This window comes from Melospiza georgiana, chromosome 10 (genome assembly GCF_028018845.1).
Source record: "Melospiza georgiana isolate bMelGeo1 chromosome 10, bMelGeo1.pri, whole genome shotgun sequence".
NCBI lineage: Eukaryota > Metazoa > Chordata > Aves > Passeriformes > Passerellidae > Melospiza > Melospiza georgiana.
The window spans coordinates 21,645,119-21,666,115 of record NC_080439.1 but is presented as its reverse complement, the minus strand read 5'-3'; the positions used below and the strand labels follow the sequence as shown (position 1 = coordinate 21,666,115).

Sequence of the window (20,997 nt, the reverse complement as noted above, 5' to 3'; positions counted from 1 at the left end):
CCCGATAATAAATGTAGGGTGGGTGTGTTTGTTTTGCTTCTCTTTTTTTTTTTTTTTTCCTCCAGCAAAGACAAAGAAGCCCTTGAGCCTAGAGCGTAACCTAAAACACGGCATTCCTGAAAAGAATTTCCTGATAATATTTTTAGCACCTGAAAAAAAAAAAAAGAAAAAAAGGAGAACGGGGGGGGCGGGGGGGGAGGAGAAAAAAAAAGCCAAAAAACAGGGAAAAAAAGGAAAATGACCCATTTTTTTTCTTTTTTTTTTTTTTTTCTCATGCAGTTTTGTGTTTTCATGGGTCGGGGAGGCTGGGGGAGGGGGTGGGGGTGTCTCTGTCCCCACGCGTGTTTTGGGGTGGGACGGGGGGGGACCCCCGGCCGCTCGCGCTCCTCGGGGAGCCCCCATGGCCCCGCCCCCGAGCCCCGCCCCCCGCGCGCCGCGCTCCCATTGGCCGGTCACACCCCGTTTATGCAAATGAGGCGTGGGGGCGTGGCCGGCAGGCTGAGGGCGCTCGGAGCGCTGCGGGGCTGAGGGGCCTCTGCTCCGAGCGGCGCCGAGGGGATCGCTCCGGGCTCCCCGCTCCTGCCTCACAGCGCCCGGCTCCGGGCAGCGGCATCAGCCACCGCCCTCCCCGTGCCCCTCCGCGGGCGTCCTGCCCCGCCCTGCCCCGCCCTGCCCCGCCCCCGCCATGCTTCCGTGGCTGGTGCCGCCGTGAGAGGCGAGCGGCGGTGCCGGCGGCCATGCAGGTCCTGGCAGGCTGGGCCGTGCTGGTGGCACTGGGCTGGTGCCTGAGGGCCGCTGCGGAGGTGCCGCTCGGCGACTTCTACCCCTTCGGACCGGCCCAGGGCGACGCCGCCACGCGGAAGCAGGACGATGGTGGCTCCGAGCTCCGGCCCCTCTCCATCCCCTTCCCCTTCTTCGGTGCGGGGCACACCGGCCTCTATGTGAGTAATTCCCACTATTCCTTCTTTTTTCCCCTCCCTCTAATTCCCTCTTCTCTGTTTCATTCTTCCTCTTCCCTTCCTCTTCTCTCCTCTTTCCTGTCGTGCTTGGATGAATCCGAGTTTCCTTGGGGGCCATCAGGTGGTCCCCCTTCCCTGGGAGCCTCAGCGATGTGCCGAGGATGGTGCGGTGGGTTTGGGGAGCACGCAGGACCCCTGGCTCGGTGTGGGGGTCCCCAGGCAGGATCCTGGCCCCAGTGCCTTGGGAATGCTCACCCACGGTGGGGAGCTGGGACTGAGCCCTGCTGGAGCCTGCATTCCCTGTACACACACACCGTGTGGCACTGGCTTGGTGACATGCTGGGGGATCCCGGCAGCAGGGAGCCGGGCACATCTGGAGGGCAGGAGCCCAGAGCTGGTGTGCTGCAGCCTTGGAGTGGTGGCCCCTGGCAGAGGGGTGTTGGTGGGGCTCTGGGTGTGATTAGAATAAAGACAGCTGCACTTTGGGCTGCCCACTCGGCACATCTGATTCCCTCGCCTTTCCCTGTGCCCACTGGGACTGTTGGTGACACACTCCCTCGCAACCTCTAAGCCACCAGGAGGGGACTGTGGCCAAAGAACTGGAGTCATGCCTGGCCCAGCATGTCCCCTTTGGCCAGAGGGGCAAGCCCAAGTGCCTGGCTGACCATGGAGCCTTTTGGGTGGTGCTGTCTTGCATCCAGAAGTGAGATTTCGGCTCCCCGTGCCAGTTTCCACCTGGAATAGTAAATCCTTCAGCATCTTGATCCCATCTCCCCAGTTTGCTCTGGGCTTAGTGATGACCCAGACCCAGGTGGCAGAGGAGAGGGCTGAGCATTGCCTTGATGCCATCCCAGAGCTGGGCTCATGTACCTTTCCACTGCCTTGGCTCAGCACAGGGGCTCCTTGGTCCTACCTGGTGTTTTTCCCCTGATCAAAGCATCAGCCCTGCCATTGGGTGGGAGGGATCCAGGCTTGGGGCTTGAGCCACTGTGGGAGGATAGAAGGGGCTGGGAGAAGCCAGGTGACATGATGGTTGTCCCATAGAGGATCCACAGTGTAGCTGTAGATTTTGGAGGGGCTGCAGGGATCAGAGGACAGTGTATCCCCTTTCCCTGAGCTAAAACCCCACTCTGACTCTGCAGGGCCAGCTTGCCTGCCCCCAGCACAGAAATCCATGTTGCAGGAGCCTTCCTCCCCAGGGAGCTGCTGTCCAGGGGGACTGGCACAAGGCTGAGTTCACCTGGAAACCTCTGTTCTCAAGGGCTGCCTCCAACCACCCCCTCCTCCTTCACAAAAACCAGCAACAACAAAAAAAGCCCTTCTTGGCTCTGGTTCTCTCCCATCTTGCTTTAATCAAGGGAAGAATGTTCCTCTGCGGACACAGTGGGGTTACAGAGGCTTTGGGAAAACAGAATCCTCTTTCCCTTAGTCACAGTAAGGACTGCCCTGTGCTCAAATGGAGGGGCTGTGAACCCTCCTCAGGGACTGGGGAGCTCCCTGGGGACTGCACAAGGCCAGCACAGCTCAGCCCCCCCGTGCCTGGGTGTGCTGGCAGCTGGGGTGAGAGCATTCTGGCTTCCACATGGCTCCTGGGGATGCTGGCTCCCAGCTCCCTTTTGGCACACGAGTGTGACACCACTGCCTGCCTGCGTGCCAGAGCTGCTCTCTCCAGTTGAGAGCCTCTTGCCTGTACCAGGCCCCCTTTTCCATCCTGCCTGGAGAGCTTGGCTGGAGTCTGAGCGTTCCTGCCTGTCCCACGGTCGCTGTGGGCTGGGGAGCAGAGTGGCTTGGAGCTGACTGGACTGGCAGTCATGGTGCTGTGGCAGGGTCACCTCCAGGGAATTTGGGAGCTCAGGGTGAGAGCATTTCCCTCTGATGATCCCTGTTCCGGCAGGCAGGGGGTTTCTTCACCTTCCTCATTCCCACTGCATCCCCAAGTTGGGAGGAACATCCAGGCAGCAACATCCACTAGTTCCAGTTTCCTTCCCTGAGCTCAGCCTGCCTCTGCCATGCATCCCAGAACCCTAATTGCCCCAATTAGTAAGTGCTGAGGAACAGCTTGAATTATCTCACCGTGGGGGTCTGGCATCCCCCACTTTAATGAGAGCAGCTTTGCACGGGGTGGTGGCGCTTGGTGCCCAGGTGACCAAGAGCCCCTTGGCTCACCCGGAGTGCTGTGGGAGGATGGAGCGGGGCTCCTCCCTCCCTGGGCCAGTGCCCGCAGCCCCCCTGCAGCAGGGTCCAGCCCCCTGGGCTGCCTGGGAGCCTCTCCCCTGCCAAGAGCGGTGCCGTGAGCTGGCCCCACGCACCGGGCGCTGTTTGTTTTATGCACAGGCTCCTGCAGTTTGTGCAGCTGTTCCCCTCCCCTGGCCCGGAGAACAGGGCTGGGTTTGTTCGGGCAGCGGCCGCAGCCGCGCTCCAGCGAGCAGGAGGCTGGGCCGGGGGATGGGGCTGTTGTGGGTGCTCAGGCACGTCTCTGCTTCTAAGGACAGGAAGGGGAAGCGCTCCAATATTTGTGGAAAGGGGAGGGGGAGAGAAAGATGAAATAGAAAGCACCTCTAAAACATGGATTCCTGCTGGCAGCAGGAGTCAACCGTGGCCACCCGTTTTTTCTCCCTCGCTCTCTGCAGGTAAACAACAACGGGATCATCTCGTTCCTGAAGGAGGTGTCCCAGTTCACACCAGTGGCCTTCCCCATCTCCAAGGACCGGCGTGTGGTTGCTGCTTTCTGGGCAGATGTGGATAATCGGCGGGCAGGTGAAATATATTACCGAGAGAGCACCGAGCAGCCCATCTTGGACAGAGCCAGCAGGGACATTGCCCAGTATTTCCCTGAGTTCCCAGAGTTTTCTGCACAGTGGGTCTTCATTGCAACCTGGTACCGAGTCACCTTCTTCGGGGGCAACTCATTTTCACCAGTGAGTAGCTGAGGCAAGGCAGCCACCCCACCTGTGTGCCTTCAGTGTGGTGCCAGACCTTCCACTTGGCACGGAGCTGTCAGCAGAGCTCAGCTGGCCATGATGTTGGCCATGTTGGCTCTGTCACCATACCTTGCTGTGGCAGAGCAATAGTGGGATAGCAATACCAAACCCTCCTCCTTGTGCCATGTGGAGGCTTTACATCATCAGCCTTCTTGGGCAAAAGTGAGGCACCTTTTGCCTTTCAGATACTCAATATCCATATTTGCCCCCATTTTTCCCATTCCTCTGAGATGAGAAGCAAGCTGTTGTAGCTCAGGATCACAACAAGTTGGGATTAAAAATAATTAAACTCCAATGCCCTTGCTCATAGAGGAGGACTGGGGTGGAAGGAAACATCCCTTTGCTGAATGCAGTTTCTGTCACTTTATTTTAGGACTGGTTCATCGTCCCTCACTGCTTTCCTCCCCTCCCTGCTGCAGGTAAACACTTTCCAGATTGTGCTCATCACGGATGGCAAGCTTTCCTTCACCATCTTTAACTATGAGTCCATCACCTGGACCACGGGTATGCACGCCAGCAGTGGGGGGGACTTTGCTGGGCTCGGTGGCATCGCAGCACAGGTAAGTGGCAAATGTAGCCCCTGGGGTGCCTGGGTAGCACATCCACCTTGAGAGCTCGTGGCTCCTGTTTGGGTTTCTTGGAGGTGGAAAATCTCCCCCTGCTTGTTTTTTGTTTTTTCTTCTTCAGAGTTCTTAAATATCTGTGTGTGCTCTGGCTCCCAAAGCTGAGACCATACAGGGGGCTTTGTTATCCCAAAACCACAGATCTTTGCCTTGGCTGCTGCTTCACAGTCCCTTTTCCTTCCTAACCTCAGCCTTTAAGAGCAGCTGCCACTGCTAGCACAGCTTTTGCTTGTAGTTTTATTTCATCCCTGTGTGTGTTGTTGTGTTAAAGGGGAAAAAAGCCAACACCCACACCCACAAAAACCCCAGTGCCCACTTGGATGTGTGAATTTACCGTCACACAAGTTGATCCGTGCTTGGCTCCCTGCTTGCCAGCCTGCAGCAGGCAGGATGCTGCAGGTGGAGAGGAAGGAAATGGGATTTGAATTCCCAGGAAGGGACTGAGCAGGCCAAGTGTTCGCTTCACCCTGGTGTCCTGTCGTGTGAACAGGACTGAGCGCTGGCCTGTGGAAAGGGAAAGGTGGTCTGAGTGGTGCCACCAGTGGTGCCATGTGGCAGGAGAGATGAGTCCTGTTGCTCCAGCTGCCTTTTCCATGCGTTAGTGATGTCTCTTTGCTCTGTGCCTCTGTCCTTCCAGGCAGGTTTTAACGCCGGTGATGGAAAGCGCTACTTCAACATCCCCGGATCCCGCACCGATGACATCGCTGACGTGGAGATGACGACAAATGTGGGTATCCCCGGGCGCTGGGTGTTCAGAATCGATGATGCCCAGGTGCAAGTGGGGGGCTGCAGCAATACAAGTAAGAGGACAGCAGTTAGGTTTACTTAACTCCCAACCCAACCCCACACTGTTCTCCAGCCCCATCTTTCCCTGCCTCAACCCCCACCTCCGCGGGGTGGAAGAGATGTCTGGAAGGGCTTTGGGGAGGGAGGGGAGGCAGCTATGTGGGGACTGTCTTCAGCACCAGCTGTGGTTGGGCATGGCACCTGTGGTTGCCCTGGGGCTGGGAACGGCTGGGAGAGCAAATGGGAAGGGGAGGAAGAGTTCTTAGTTTAAAGAAGCCTGTGGGGAGTGATGAGGGAGGCTGGGGAGGAGGTGATGTGCACAGCTGGGCCCCTGCCAACCCACTGCCAGGCAGGGCATGAGGGACCAGCACCCTTGGGGGGAGCATATGTCCATCAGTCCTGGTACATTGGGCTGAGCCAAATGGAGGGCTGCTGAATGCCAGCCTGCCATGTGGGGTTAGGTTGCCAGGGCCTGGTCCATGCTCCCCACTCTGGGGGTCCTGGCATGTGCCCCACAGAGCTGTTGGTCTCCAGTTCCTCATCCCCACTTCCCCCTGGCCGTGTTTTCCCACTCGTGATCTGTGTGTCTTGCGTTATCGGTGGATTTTCTGTACATGGGCTCTCCCCGTCCCCTTTCCCTCTGCCCTGAATGATAAGTGAGGGCACGTTCATGTCCCCTCAGCCAGTGGAGCAGACCTGCCCCCAGGCAGGCTGCAGACCTGTGCAGCCTCTCCCCCTTGCACAGGAGGAGTGAAACTGCCCCCTGTCCCAGGGGAGCCCGCAAGGAGCAGCCCCTGCCCCGCCATCAGGCAGGCAGCCCCACGGGCTCCCCAAGCACCCCAGGGAGCTGGGCGGGTGCAGGGAGAGACCCTGGCACTGGTGTGGCTGGAAGGTGGCAGGTGAGCCCTGCCAGGGTGGGGTGACAGGGGATCACTGCCTGTTCCCACAGCCTCTGTGTGCCTGACACTGCGGCCCTGCCTGAATGGGGGGAAGTGTATCGAGGACTGCATCACGGGGAACCCCTCCTACACCTGCTCCTGCCTGGCCGGTTTTACTGGGAAGAGGTGCCATGTTGGTGAGCACTTTGCTGCAGGGAGCAGGTCTAGCTCTCAGTGTCACTGCTGCGTGCTGGCAGTCTGTCTGTCCCTGCCCTGAGCTCCTGTCCCCACCTGGGGCTGTGTTTCAGATGTGGATGAGTGCCTCTCCCAGCCATGTCAGAATGGAGCCACCTGCCTCAACGGTGCTGGCAGGTTCACCTGCAGGTGCCCGCCAGGCTTCAGAGGCAACAGCTGTGAGACTGGTGAGCAGTGTGGCCCTTGAAAAGCAGAGACCCCAGGTTTGGGGGCACTTCTGCCCTTGGGAGGGCTCTTCAGACCAGGGCTCCTGCAGTAGCTGCTGGGCTCTAGCAGTTTGTGACAGCCAATTTGGATTTCAGCTTGCTTCAGGCAAAAGAAACTTTTCTCTGGCCACGAGCCTTTCCTTCTGCTGACTCTTCTGAGGGCTGTGCTCAGCACTGCTGCCAGCACTCTTCCACCACCACTCCCTTAGCCAGAAAAGCTGGCAGCCAGTGCTCAAACAAGCCTTGCAGGCCCTGCTTTTGCAGGTGATGCTCTGGTCCCAAGCTCTTCAAAGCCAGGGGAGACCTCCCAGTCCCTGGCAGGGCTGTGGTTACAGGTTTCCCCCAGTGCTGGCCTCTGCCTGCCGCTGGAAGTGCCGCCAAAGCTTTTGGCTCCCAGCAAGCGGCTGCGCCAGTGGAAAAGGCGAGAAGGGAGTTGACTTGTGGGGGAGGAAGGAAGGGAGGGAGAAATGCCCAGCAGAGCACACTGACTTCCAGGAGGTGTGGTGGGGTGAAAGAGCTGAGCTGCCTGAGGACAGGTTTTGGGGACAGTCATAACTGGGGACATGGCTACTGTCTCCTGACAGAAGGTGCATGAGTGGCTCCAGTCCATACTCTGCCTAGGCCTGGTATCACCACATGTAGAGGGTGCCATGTGCTGGTCCTGCACCTAGGCTGACAGCCCTGCCTCTCTTTTTTTGATGTTCTTCTGCAGAAGAATCACCATGTGAGAACAGGGTGTGCCAGAATGGTGGGAGTTGCCAGGTGGTGAACAGGACAGCAGAATGCCTGTGCCAATCAGGGTACACAGGGGAGGACTGCCAAACAGGTGGGTGACAGAAACAGGAATGGGATGGAGATGGTGATGTTTCATACCTTGGCAAGCTTCCTTCCCAGTCAGCTTCATTCCTGGATGTAGTTTTGGGAGAGGAGTGTTTGGAATTGCCAATGGCACCTATTTTTTCTGTCCATCACCTTCACCCTCCTGAGCATCATCCAGGCTGGGAAGGAGGCACCAGGTGAGCTGGCTGTGCCCACACATGACCTGATGACCTTTCCTGGCCTCCCCTTGCAGAGGTGAACGAGTGTGAGTCCAGCCCGTGCCTGAACGGCGGGCACTGCATGGACCTGGTCGATAACTACACCTGTGTGTGCCTGGAGCCCTTCGTGGGACAGCGCTGCGAGACAGGTGCTGTGCCCCAGCGTGTCCCACGGCAGGGACTGTGTCCCCCGTGTTCTGCTGGCCATCATGGCCCTCTCCCAAGCCCAGGCTCTCCTCCTGCTCACTGCCTTGCTTTCCCCTTACCAGATTCCTCTTCCTGCGAGGACCGGAGTTGCCAGAACCGGCAGACGTGCAACTACATCCGCCCTGGCCGCTACATCTGCACCTGCTCCCCGGGTTATTACGGCAACAACTGCCAGTACGGTGCGTGAGGCCTTGACCAGCCTGGCACGGGAACTGCAGTCAGGGGCACCGGGCAGGAATGGGCACATGGCTGCAAAGGGGCTGTGTCAGCCATAGGCACTGCTGAAACTGGTGGTTGGCATGTGCAGAGCAGCTGTGGTGCTGCCAGGAGGGAACACCTCCCTGCAGAGCTGCTTGACTGTGCTGAAACCTGCAGCAGGATGCCCAGGACAGAGGGTGTTCCAGCCCCAAACTGGAGCTGTCCAGCTCAGGCTCCCCATTCCCCACAGGTGGGCCCCGTGTGCCCGGCGCCTGCCTCTCCCAGCCGTGCCAGAACTCAGGCAGCTGCCTGGAGACTGAGAGGGGCTATGTCTGTGAGTGCCAGGAGGGCTACACTGGACAGGACTGCCGAGACCGTGAGTACAGCCCAGGGGACTTGGGGTGGGGTGCAGCGTGTCAAGGGGAGCCTTGGTGCTCATGAGAGGGAGAAGCAGCAGTCCCAGAGGGCCTGTTCAGGGCTCTGGGATTGAGCAGGTCTGTCCTCCCGGAGGAGGCTGTGACTGTGTGTCTGAGGGCCTCAGGGCTGCTGCCCACCTGAGCATCCCCTGTGAGTGGCATCTGTCCTAGCCCACAAGCAGGAGAGGTCCCAGGAAGCTCCTGTTTCCTGTCTTGCAGAGCTCTCTGAGGGCTGTGAGTGTCGTAATGGGGGCAGTTGTCTGGAGGGCAATGTCACCGTCTGCCAGTGCCTTCCTGGGTTTTTTGGTCTCCTCTGTGAATTCGGTAGGTGAAAGCTTCTTGCCTGCTGTGTTCATTCCCTCTGGGATGCTTGAGTCAGGCAGCCTGTGGGTCAGCAAGGAGGCACTGCCCATGCCTGGGCCTAGCACACTGCCAGGGACACACACGGAATCTGAGCCTGGAAATATTGTCACCTGGTGAGATGGCAGTGCTTCCACCTCCATCAGCTCCTTTCCTTGGAGCTGTGCCTCTCCCAGCCTCTGCCTCAGCTCAGCTCCCGTGGGTGGGGAGGGAATTGTGGCCTTTGTGTGCTCCCTTGCTGAAGCTCGCTGAGCGTCCAGGCTGGGCATTGCCATTTGCACTGTGTGTGCCAGAAGATCTGTCCTGCCTCGTTGGACCCTGCAAAGTTAGGAGACTCCTGTTTCCATGTGGGTGTCCTCCTGCCACCGACTGAAAGAGGCTGGCACTGCCATGTGTTTGCAGAAGTCACCACGACACCGTGCAACATGAACACGCAGTGCCCGGACGGCGGCTACTGCATGGAGTATGGCGGGAGCTACCTCTGTGTCTGCCACACCAGCTATGGCACCAACCACAGTAAGCCTCCACGGGGATGTGGGAACAGCCCTGGGGTGGGGACACCCTCACCTCACCTCAAGGGGAGCTGCCCTTGCACCCCTGGCCACATGTCCTCAGTGATCCCTGTGTTTGGCTCTGCAGCAATGCCATCCCCCTGCGACTCAGAGCCCTGCCTGAATGGGGGCTCCTGCAAGGTTCACGATGACTCGTACAGCTGCGAGTGTCCTCAAGGCTTCCTGGGCATGCACTGCGAGAAAGGTACCTCCACAGTGCCCCCTGTGGCACCAGCGCCTGGCACAGGTTGGGAGAAGGGCTTGGTTTGACTTTCTTGGGAGATGAACAGTTGCTTGCAGAGCTGGAAGTTGGTGCAGGTTTTCCCATCCCATCCTGCAGGGTAGAGGGAGGGATTGAATGAATGTTGTCACCCAACAGCTGCAACAGCAGATCAGTTGTTTCCTCTACAACACCATCAGTGTTGGTGGTTTTTATTCACATGCCACAACTTCTGCCCTTGGGGGCAGCCAGCTGTCTCCCAGCATCATGCACCAGTTGGCCCCAAGCACATCTGCCATGGCTGTAGTTTTTGTGGTGTTGCAGGATGCAGTCAGGCTTCCCTCAGGAGGGCTGGTGGGTGCTGGTGTGGGGCAGCAGCTCCGGGTGACCCCGCTCTGGGCTCTCTCTGCAGCCAAGCCTCGGCTCTGCAGCACGGGGCCCTGCCGCAACGGGGGCACCTGCAGGGAGGCGGACGGCGAGTACCACTGCTCCTGCCCCTACCGCTTCACCGGCAAGCACTGCGAGATCGGTACAGCCCCCCGGCCCCCGTGGGAGGAGAGGCGGCAGCTGCCCCGCCCACCGGGCTCACGGCCGCCTTGTGCCCCCAGGTAAGCCGGACCCCTGTGCCTCGGGGCCCTGCCAGAACGGAGGCACGTGTTTCCACTACATCGGCAAGTACAAGTGTGACTGTCCCCCAGGCTACACCGGCCGGCACTGCGAGATTGGTAGGTTTGGGGAGGGTGTGCCACTGCCTGGGGGGATGGTGAGTGTGGCTGTCAGGAGCTCGCTGCTTGCTTGGAGCCCCCTTCCTTGTGCCCTGCTGGGGCTGGCTCTGGTTTCATTCCTTGCTCTGCTCTTCTTCCAGTGCCCTCCCCTTGCTTTCCCAGCCCCTGTGAGAACGGGGCTACCTGCGAGGAGCTCGGCAGGGGCTATGCTTGCACCTGCTCCCTGGGCTATGTAGGGAAGCACTGCCAGTTTGGTAAGGGCCTCGCACTTCCCCTGCTGGCTGGGAACTTGGGGTGCCTCTGTGGGCCCCATTCATCCCCTGTCTCTCCACAGAAGTTGACTGTGGCATCCCCAGTGAGGTGAAGCATGCCCAGGCTTCTTTCAACTCCACCAAGGTGGGCTCACTGGCTGAGTACCAGTGTGAGCTGGGCTACATCCTCAGCCAGCACAACCATCCCCGTGTGTGCCGTGTGCCAGGCGTCTGGAGCGACCCCCCTGAGTGCGATGGTGAGGAACACTGGGCACTGGGCAAGCCCTGGGACACCATCCCAGTGGCCTGAGGTCACCACCATGGTTTGGTGACCCCAGGAACTGTAGTGCAGTTGTCTGCTGCCTTCCCCCTGGGATCCCTGTCCTGTGCTCATGCCTCTCCCTTGCTCAAATTTCTTTAGAGATTGATGAGTGCCAGTCGCAGCCCTGCCTGAATGGTGGCCAGTGCAAGGATCGTGTCTCTGCCTTCCTGTGCTTGTGTGAGCCAGGTTACACAGGCCACCACTGTGAGCTGGGTAAGAGACCATGCCACCCATGCTGCAGGACTGTCACAATGCCTCCCTCACCCTCCACCCTTGGGAAAGCCCCATGGATTGCAAAGGAGCTATGTTACCAGGAGTTGTGTGTGCTTGGATCAGCCTGAGGCAAGGCCTTCTTTCCCAGGGCTCCCAGCCAACTGTAGGGTTTTCCAGCAGGGAGACACTGCTTCTGTTTGAGGACAATGGGCAGTGTGGGAGGTGGTGGAACTCTGGCAGGTGGCTCAGCCCAGCTCCCTGAGATCTGGCAGAGGCAGTTGGAAGCTAGATGAGGGGACATGACACAGGCACCCTGTGGGATGGATCTCTTGGCACAGCCTCACACTGCCAGTTGTCCCCAGGTGTCCCTGAAGGAATGTCTCCATGCCATGTTCTTCATGGCAGGCCTGAGGCAGTGGGCATCCAGTAGCAGGGATATTCCTGGCCACTGGGCTTGGGGAGGCAAATGGCATGGGAAGGGTCCATGCCCAGGGGGAGGAGTGCTGCTCTCCAAGCCCCTGTCCCTAGCTCCAGCCATGTCTGTGCTGAGCTGGTGTCTTTCTTCCCTCTGCACCCCAGATGTTGACGAGTGCCAGTCAGAGCCCTGCAAGAACAGCGGGACCTGCCAAGACCTGCCCGGGTCCTTTGCTTGCTCCTGTCCTGAGGGCTTCCTGGGCACCCAGTGTGAGACAGGTAGGGGCTCTCCCTTCCTTGGGGCCAGTGGGAGGCTGGACTGTGGCACCAGGACACTGCCAGGGCTGGCACCATGCCAGGTGGCTCGTTGTTGTCTGGGACACCTTGAGCCCAAGCACCTCCTTGCCTGTAGTATTGGGGGCAGAGCTGAAACTGCTCTGAGGGGGAGGGAACAAGGAATGAAGTGTCCACCAGTGATGGACTTCCTTTCCAAGGTGTCCATACTTTCCTGGGGATATGGGCACCATGGTGTACAGTGGGGGTTTCAGTGTCCAGCCCAGCTGTGCCAAACTCTGGGCTGTGCATCTGCCCTGCTGCCCCCTCAGGGGTCTGTCAGTGTTGCTCGTTCATGGAGGCTGGGAGCTGGCTGCTGGCATGCTCACTGTGGGCCTTCTTCCCCCTCCAGAAGTGGATGCCTGTGAGTCAGACCCTTGCCAAAACGGAGGGGATTGTGAGAGCTACGGGGGCTCCTACCTCTGTGTGTGCCCAGAGGGTTTCTTCGGCTACCACTGTGAGACAGGTGAGGCAGGCAGGGCAGCACAGGGTGGCCCCGGGGTCAGGGGCACTGCTGACACTGCCAAACCTGGCACCTCTCCCACAGCCAGTGACCCGTGCTTCTCCAGCCCCTGTGGGAGCAGAGGCTACTGCCTGCCCAGCAATGGCACCCACAGCTGCACCTGCAAAGTCAGCTACACAGGCAAGAACTGCGAAAAAGGTAAAGGCCCTCAGCAGCAGCACCAGGACATGATGTGGGGCTTGACGCCAGCCTGGCAGTGCCCACCGCCCACCCACGAGGGGCTCAGCACCATCCGGGACCAGCAGCACTCCTTGAGTTGGGCAGGGCTGGGGGCCCGCCCTGGGGGGGCACCAGGACACGGGGGACAGATTTCCCCTGCAGCAATGGCAATCCCTCGGATGCCCTCAGGAGGGGAGGCGGAGGCATCCAAGAGAAGCCTCTTGGCACTGGCCTCCCCCAGACCCCTCGCCCCGTCCCGCAGTGGCCACAAGTGCTTGGCCACCAGTGATACCAGGGAATGCTCCTGGCGCCCTGGCTCCTCCTGTGCCCATTGAGCCAGGGCTGGCTTACACCCAGAGAGCCCCTGCCCGGTGTGCCAGGCAAAATGAGCGAGGACCTCGTCCTCTTATCGCCGCTGTTCTGCCGCTTGCTGACAGGGTCTGTTCTCTAAAGATTCATGGCATTACCTCTCCCCTTTGCTTTTGCACACACCCTGAAGAATTGCTGCCACCAACCTCATTAAAGGTGGAAAGGGTGGAGGACACTGGTGTGTTGATTTCTTGGCACCCACCTGAGGACGCAGCTGCCAGGCAACTCATTGACGGCTACGCCGTGACGTACGTATCCCTCGACGGCTCTTACCGCAGGACAGATTTTGTGGACCGAAGTCGTTCTGCCCACCAATTGCGGGCACTAACCTCCGGCAGAGCCTACAATATTTCTGTCTTTTCAGTCAAACGCAACGTGAACAACAAGAATGATATCAGCAGGCCCGTCATGCTCACCACGCGCACTAGTGAGTAGCGTCCCCAGGGGGATCGCGTGTGGCCGTGTTCACAGGGATGAGGGAAGAGATGAGGACCTGACTCCATGTTTCAGAAGGCTTGATTTACTATTTTATGATATATATTACATTAAAACTATACTAAAAGAATAGAAGAAAGGATTTCATCAGAAGGCTAGCTAAGAATAGAAAAAGAATGAATAACACAGGCTTGTAGCTCGGACTCACTGTCTGAGCCAGCTGACTGTGATTGGCCATTAATTAGAAACAACCACAAGAGACCAATCACAGATGCACCTGTTGCATTCCACAGCAGCAGATAATCATTATTTACATTTTTTTCCTGAGGCCTCCCAGCTTCTCAGGAGGAAAAATCCTAAGGAAAGGATTTTTCATAAAAGATGTCTGTGACAATCACGGTCGTGAGCGTGCGTGGCCCCTGCACGTGCCAGGGTTTGTGCTGCCACCTCCAGCCTGCCACCAGCTCCAGCATGGTATCAAACCTAGCAGGTTTGCTGGTGCAGATCCTAAAACCTGAGGGCCTCTGGAAAGTGCTTGACACAGAGAATCGCTGTTTTCTTTGCTGTGAGTAAAAGGCCTGACGCCCTGTGGCTCACCCTGTCCAGGGAGCTTGCAGTGGGGATTGCTCTGAGCCCTGTTCATTGGGGCCAGGCTGTCCTGCTCCCTGTCACTGTGCCCAGGAGAGTATGAGGGGCCCCTGTGCAAGGCAGGCAGCAGGGCTTCTGCAATCCTGTGAACCAGTCCTGCCATACTGCTGGGCTTGGTGTGGGAACATGGCAGCGAGGGCAGTGTCTGTCAGGGACCTCTGCTCCATGCACAGAGGAAGGGGCACAGTGATGCCTCTGGGCCATGGGCAGGCAGAGCGGCTTTGATCCCACTTCCTATGGCAGGCAAGTGTGGAAAGCAAATGCCAACAGGATGGAGGGAATTAGGAAAGCAGATGGCCTCTGAGGAGAGGAGAATGGTGGTGGTAAAGCCCCATCTCCCACAGCAGGCTGAGACCAAGGGAAGCCCAGGGGAGGAGATGGCAGCATAATGCACACCATCTCAAAGCACAGCTGGATGCTGAGGTCAGGATGGCCACCTGAAGTGTGCCCTGGACTTGGCAGTCACTAGTGGGGTTCCCCAGGGCTTGGTTTGGGGCCAGTCCTGTTTAACGTATTTACTGATGGTCTGGACCTAGGGATTTTGTGTACCCTCAGTGAATTTGTAGCCAACACCAAGTTGATGGGAGTGTTGGTCTGCTTGAGAGTAGGAAGGCCCTGCAGAGAGACCTTGGCACACTCAATCAAAGGGCTGAGGATAACAGCATGATGTTCACTAAGGCCAAGTGTTGAGCCCTGCACTTGGGTCACAGCAGCCCCTTGCCAGCTCCAGGCTGGGGGAGGAGTGAAGAGCTCTTCAGCAGAAAGGGATTTGGGGGTGCTGGTTGACAGCTGGCTGAACGTGAGCCAACAGTGATCCCAAATGGCTCAGGAGGCCAATGGCATCTTGACCTGTATCAAGAGCAGCATGGCCAGCAGCACTAGGGAGCTGAGCATCCCTCTGTGCTCGGCATTGTCGAGGCTGCAGTGCATTCAGCTCTGGGCCCCTCACTTTAAAAAGGACATTGAGGCACTGGAGCATGGCCAGAGAGGGCAGCAAGGCTTGTCAGGGGTCTGGGAAACATACCTGATGAGGAACAGCTGAGAGCTGGGTTTGTTTCGCCTTGAGAAGAGGAGGCTCAGGGGGGACCTCATAACTCTCCAAAACTCCCTGACAGGAGGTTGTAGTGTGGTGGAGGCTGGTTTCTTCTGTCATGAATGCAGAGAGAGAACTAATGGCTTAAAGAACTAATGGCTTAAAGCCAAGACAGAGAATTCACATTAGATAGTAGTAAAGAATGTTTCACTCTTTGGGTGGTCAAACATTGGAATCGGATATCCAGGGAATATCCAGGTAGAGTCACCATCTCTGGAGGTGTTCAGGAGGCATCTGGATGGTGCTGAGTGATGTGGTGTAGGGTTATAGTGACAGTGCTGGAAGGATGGTTTAACTGGATGATCCTAGTTCTCTTCCAGCCTTGATGATTCTATGGTTAGGGCTGTGCCTGGGCAGTGCAGCCCCTTTGGAGCTGTGGCAGGGGGCTGGGGCAGAGTACCCAAGGCCCTGTGGGTGGCAGACAGATGTGCCTCCCACCTGCCTGGGGACTGAGGAGAGCATGAGTTCAGTGGGAGAGGTGGCACTGAGCCGTTCCTCAGGGGAAGGCGAGGCAGAGGTGCCCTGGGGGCACACAGGGAAGGGAGGGGTGACCCGGGGTGACCGCGGTGCTCTGTGCTTGCTCCGGCCAGGGCCGCGCCCGGTGGAAGGCTTTGAGATCAGCAATGTGACTGCCAGCGCCATCACGGTGCACTGGGCTCTGCACCGCCTGCAGCACTCCACTGTCAGCAGGGTCAGGGTCTCCATCCGCCACACGGGGGACCTGGCAGCCCGCACCGTGGAGCTCAACAGCAGCGTGGCCAAGTACACCTTCCTGTGAGTGCTGCTGCTGGGTGCCGGGGTCTGCCTCCCTCAGCTGGCCCTGCTCACCCCTTCCCGTCTTGTCTTTTTCCTGCACAGGGACCTGCAGCCAGGAGAGAGGTATATCATCCATGTCACAACGCTGAGCGGCCTGGGAGTGGAAGACCACCCCTCAGAGAGCCTGGCCACAGCCCCTTTTCATGTGTGGACAAGTGAGTGAGGTTGTCTTTGCCATCCTGGCTTGGCAGGAAAGCTGTGGGGAGGGAGAGGTGTGGGAGCTGCCAGACTGTCTGGCCAGCACAGCCAGCAGGAGGTGTGCAGGCAGGGCTGGGGAGGCCAGGAAAGACTCTGGCATGTGCTCCCCTGCCAGATGTTGTTCAGTCTCTGAGACCAGCCCCATGCATGGGTGCAATTCATCCTCTGCTGTCCAGCAGCCAGAAGGCAAGGCCTGACCTGGGTGCCAGGGTGCAGTGAGGCTCTGTCTGTCTTAGCAAGAACTGAGTGTTGAGCAGGCTCGGGGCTGGCCTGGGCAGTGCCAGGCAGGCTGGGATAAGGTGATGTGAGCATCCAGGGACACCAGCTCTGACCGTGTCCTCCCCATCCCCTGCCTGCTGCAGGGCCTCTCCCCCCACAGAACCTCACTGCCTCCCACGTCAGCGCCACCTCTGTGTCCATGGCGTGGCAGCAGCCGCCTGCTGGCACCACGGAGGGGTACATCATCAATGTCACCACGGCCCAGAGCGTCAAGAGCCGCTACGTGCCCAACGGGAAGCTGGTGTCCTACACGGTGCGGGACCTGCTGCCAGGCCAGCGCTACCACCTGTCCCTGACAGCCGTGCAGAACACGGAGCAGGGCCAGCTGCACAGCGAGCCCATCCACCTCCACGTCAGCACCTGTGAGTGCTCCCGGGCTCTGCTGGCTGCTGCAGCACGAGGGGGGCATGGGAGGACAGGGAAGGGGTGGAAAGCAGTTGGCCAACAGAGTGAGGAGCCCTTGTTGCCTCATCACTCTTTTGTCACAGCTCCACTGGAATGGGAGGTGGGGGTTGTAGGGTTAGCAAAGGGCAGACACAAAGCTCCAGCTTGGTGATGGGCACCTGCATCCCTGGTGTGTGGAGAGTGTGTGTGGCACCTGCATCCCCACCTGGCAGCCTGGGGATGATGGCACTGGCTGGGAGGTCGGCTGCTGGCTCACGCTGCCTCCATTAAGCCTCATCCTTTGGTGTGCAGTGCAGAGGGATGGGGCTCCAGAGAGGCGGTGGAGCCAAGCCGGGCACCCGCGGGTCCTGCGGAACAGGCTGCCGCCTGCCTTCCTGCCGGAGCTCCGCCTGCTGGCAGATCACGACACGGCTGAGGAGCCCTCGCCTGCCCCCAGGTAGGCCCTGCCTCAGCTCTTCCACTCACCCAAGCACTCGGCTGAGGCAGTCCCTTTCCCAGCTTCCATGCCCGGGTGTGCTCCTGCTGGGGTGCAGCCTCTTGCCCTCCCACTGGGGTTCTCAGCCAGGCCCCTTACCCTGAGAGCAGTTCCCCCATGGGACTTGCCCAGATCCTGATGCCACCAGTGAATGCTTTATGCAGCTGCCACGAGCCCCAGCACACAGAGCCTGCAGTGCCCTGTACCCTCATGGCTCTCCTGTCCCAGGTTCACAGAGCTGGTGGATGGCAGAGGGAGGATCAGTGCCAGGTTTGGCCCTGCGCTGGGAAGATCCATCACTGTGAAAACACGTGAGTGCTCTTGTGCCTTGTGCCCTGCTCCTGCCAGCCAGTGCCATCTCCTGCTCCTCCCTGCGAGCTGAGGTGGCAGCCAGGCAGGCTGCTGGAGCTATAGAGGGGGGTGGAGCCCTCTCCCCTGGCCCTGGGCAGGCAAACATCTGCTCTGCCTCTTAGACCCCTGCCCGAGGAGAGGGGTGACTGGCTGGGGGAGCCCATAGAAGGACCCTTGTGATGGGAGGCAGTGCTGACTGTGCCTGCCCTGCTTCCCTGCAGGAGCCTGAGCAGTGGCCCCATAGCCCTCCAGTGCAGCCCCTGCCTGCCCAGCAGCCTCAGCCCTCACTGTCAAGAGCAGCCTCACACCTGAGGAGAGGGCCTGGGTGACAAAGCCCTCACTAGTCAGACCTAGCCCCCATTTTCCATCCCCAGAAGACTGGGGACCAACCCAAGTGCCAACCCAAAATACCCTAGAGCACCCTTCAAGGTACCCAAGATACCCTGCAAACCATGGGGTGGGGAAGGGGCCTGGCACACCTGAGGGCAGCCCTTGGCCTCTCTGCACATCCTGGTTTTGCCCTGGACTCTGTGTCCCAAACCCTTCCAGGAGGAGTGAGTGTCACCCCAGTTCTAGGGATGCCAGCTGGGAAGGGATAAAGCAGAGCCTCAGGCCTGAGCAGTGCCCCAGGGCTGCAGGCAGGCTGGATCCCCTGGGAGGGGCTGCCTTTGGGTCTGGCTCTGGCCTGGAAGGTGACATTTAACCCTCTCATTGTCCAGAGCCAGAGGCTCCAGTGAGGCTGGAGAACACAGAGGTGTCCAGCTGGGACAGTCTGGCACTGCAGCTGCGTGAGGCAAAGAGCAAGAGTAAGTCCCAGGGGGAGACCCACAGCAGCAGGAACCAGCCCTGGCCCCACAGGCAACCTGCTCAGCACCAGCCTGCCCTCCTTGGAGGGCACCCCTGCCCACCTGCTCTTCCTGGGAGCACCCTGGCAATGCCAGGGCCTTGGCAGGGCTGAGCTGTGGCCCCGGGCTCTGATGGTGGAGCGTGTTTTGCAGGAGAGGGGCAGAACTGCTCCCAGAATCCCTGCAGGAATGGAGGCACCTGCACCAGAGATGGGGAGTCCTACCACTGTGCCTGCCGCCCGGGCTTCAAGGGCAGGCTCTGCCAGCTGGGTGAGTGCCACGCCGTGCCCGAGGGCCAGGCTGCTGCCTGTCCCTGACACAGCATGTCCCCTAGCATGGTCACCCAGCACACCCTGCCAGCGCCCAGGGGCTCCCACAGTGCCCAGGCTTTGCTGGAGATCCGTGTTGTGCTGGCAGCTGGGAGAGGGGCTGGGCTCTGCCCCTGGCTGAGCTCCCTGCCAGGCCCCTGCCTCACCCAGGGAGTTGTGTAGGCAGTGTGAGGCTGGGGGCTCTGCTTCTGCTGCCGGGTCAGCTGTGTTGAGGCCGGGGGGGCCTCAGCAGACCCTTGCCCCGAGGCACAGGCAGGCAGGGCCAGGGATGGGCTCAGTGGTAGCTCCCCTCTCCTATTCCCCAAGCAGCCTGCAAGAAGGTGCCCCACTCGTGCACGCGGCTGTACTCGGAAACCAGGGCATTCCCCGTGTGGGAAGGAGGCACCTGCCACTACCTGTGAGTACTGCCTGCAGGTGATGCTGCCCTTCCCCTGTGCTCTGAGCTGGGGGTGTCTCCCTGCAGCTCGGCTTTGGGGAAGGGACAGCGAGCTCAAGGCCGTCTCCAGCCCCAGCTGGCAGTTGCCCCCTCCCCAGTGCAGGCTGAGCAGCCTGGAGTGCCCCTGTGCCCACCCCAGCCGTGCATCAGGGCAGGGCGGGGCTCAAGTGACAGCCCCATCCTGGTGTCACCCACCCGCGTGGCAGCAAGGTTGGATTTGGTGTGTGTGTGAGCCCCAGACAGCAGCAGATCCCATCCAGCTCCTGGCTGCCTCTCCATCTGTGAGCAGAGGGCTGGGGGAGCCCTGGTGCAGTGCCAGGGCAGGGGGGCTCTGCTCTGCCCCTGGCCCCCCTGTGATGGAGGCACAAGGGCCTGGCTGGGATCAGTCCCCCAGCACAGCAGGAAAAATTGGGGTAATCTGGTCCCATTCCTGCCAAGGTTGGCTACTGCAGCCTGGAAGGAACCAGGGGAAATACCCAGACTTCCCCTTCACTCTCATGAAAGCACATCTCTCCCTTTTGTTCCCACATGTCCACTGTGTGTGCAGGTCCAGGAGAGTCTACAAGGTACACCAGGATATCTGCTACAAGGAGAGCTGTGAGAGCACCACTGCCAAGAGGACGAGCAGCAGGTACAGCTCAGAGCCCACACTGGATGTGCCAGCCTTGCTGGGATCCTGGGCAGGGGCAGGGGCTGGCTGGTGTGCCCCACCATGCAGGGGGACCCCAGGCTGGGGGTGGATGCTGAGGGGTGCAGACATGACCAAGGCATGGATGGCAGTGCCGTGTGCTTGTCTGTGAGCAATGGCCAAGGGGCAGGGGCTGACAGTGCTGTCCTCCCTTCTCTTGCAGAAAGCCAAGCAACAGTCACACACTGAAGAAGCCCTAGAGGTAAGTACCTGCTCCAGCCCTCCCCAGATGCAGGCAGGGGCAGCTCTCATGCAGCGAGTCAGGGAGAGGGGTGCAGGCCAGGGCACAACCCTGCTCATGGCACCGTGTCCAGGAGGTCTGAGGGCTCCTGGCTGTGGCTGGGGTGGAGAAGCAGGAGGGAATGCTCTGCTTCCCCCTGGCTCTGCAGCTCCATATGAGCAAGAAATTCCTGCATAGAAAGGGCCAGGCTGGAGCCCTGGAGGCTGCAGGTCCCCTTCTCTCAGCACAAGGTGGTGCACAGGGTGGGCAGAGGCCAGCTGCAGGGCATCTGGCAGACTCTGCACACCAGCTCATTTTCCTCCTCCTCCTCCACAGGTTTTAAAGCAGTAGAAGCTTCGTCTTTCCACATCTAAGGGCTTTTTGAACACCAGGAAGATCAGATCTGCTCACGGGGTTGAACACAGCAGGGTTGAACTTCCTGCCTGGTGTCAACCTCTCCCTCTCCTCCGGCCCATTAGGGACACGCAGCTGGATCAGCACACTGAGTAGTGCTCCCTTTCCCCCTGCTGGCCCAGCACTGCCTTTGCTGGCCCCCTCTCAGTGCCCCTTGAGGGGCCAGCCCTGCTCAGCACCCCCAGCCACTCTGCACAAGCCACGGGCTCCCCGCTTCACTCAGGGACCAGCCCAGCCCCTTGCCAACAGCATCTGCACCAATCTGTTCTCGTAATCCAAGGTTATAAATTACCTATAACCCTCAAATAAAACAGTTTAATGCAGACCAAAAAGCTTTAGCCATCACCTGAAATCTGGCCCCCAGAAACATGCTGTGTAG

The 20,997-nt window shown here is 59.4% G+C and overlaps 1 protein-coding gene across 3 annotated transcripts; it reads left to right on the top strand.

The window, feature by feature from the left end:
- Positions 1 to 688: 688 nt before the first annotated feature.
- Positions 689 to 20,988, top strand: SNED1 (sushi, nidogen and EGF like domains 1). 3 transcript variants are annotated; one of them, XM_058031194.1, is made up of 33 exons: positions 689 to 941; positions 3,590 to 3,877; positions 4,360 to 4,500; positions 5,201 to 5,363; positions 6,299 to 6,424; positions 6,536 to 6,649; positions 7,401 to 7,514; positions 7,761 to 7,874; positions 7,995 to 8,111; positions 8,381 to 8,506; positions 8,766 to 8,870; positions 9,309 to 9,422; positions 9,546 to 9,662; positions 10,090 to 10,206; positions 10,286 to 10,402; positions 10,543 to 10,656; positions 10,737 to 10,910; positions 11,075 to 11,188; positions 11,768 to 11,881; positions 12,288 to 12,401; positions 12,483 to 12,596; positions 13,117 to 13,413; positions 15,753 to 15,936; positions 16,021 to 16,133; positions 16,539 to 16,817; positions 17,152 to 17,296; positions 17,564 to 17,646; positions 18,406 to 18,492; positions 18,685 to 18,801; positions 19,167 to 19,257; positions 19,844 to 19,927; positions 20,148 to 20,186; positions 20,541 to 20,988. In XM_058031194.1, the coding sequence occupies exons 1-32, from the start codon at positions 738 to 740 to the stop codon at positions 20,182 to 20,184; spliced, it is 4,338 nt and encodes a 1,445-aa protein (XP_057887177.1). In that variant the 5' UTR covers positions 689 to 737; the 3' UTR covers positions 20,185 to 20,186; positions 20,541 to 20,988. The 3 variants fall into 3 exon arrangements, with proteins under 3 accessions (XP_057887177.1, XP_057887175.1, XP_057887176.1); XM_058031192.1 differs by lacking the exon at positions 19,167 to 19,257; XM_058031193.1 differs by lacking the exons at positions 689 to 941; positions 19,167 to 19,257 and having other exon boundaries at positions 3,598 to 3,877; positions 4,314 to 4,500.
- Positions 20,989 to 20,997: the final 9 nt, after the last annotated feature.

What these genes read in the sequence shown, in the direction of transcription:
- SNED1 (XM_058031194.1), top strand. Translation starts at nt 738, where the DNA reads ATGCAGGTCCTGGCAGGCTGGGCCGTGCTGGTGGCACTGGGCTGGTGC. An exon ending in CGACCCCCCTGAGTGCGATG is followed by an intron (nt 10,911 to 11,074) that starts GTGAGGAACACT and finishes AAATTTCTTTAG; the next exon opens with AGATTGATGAGTGCCAGTCG. An exon ending in GCGTGAGGCAAAGAGCAAGA is followed by an intron (nt 18,493 to 18,684) that starts GTAAGTCCCAGG and finishes CGTGTTTTGCAG; the next exon opens with GAGAGGGGCAGAACTGCTCC.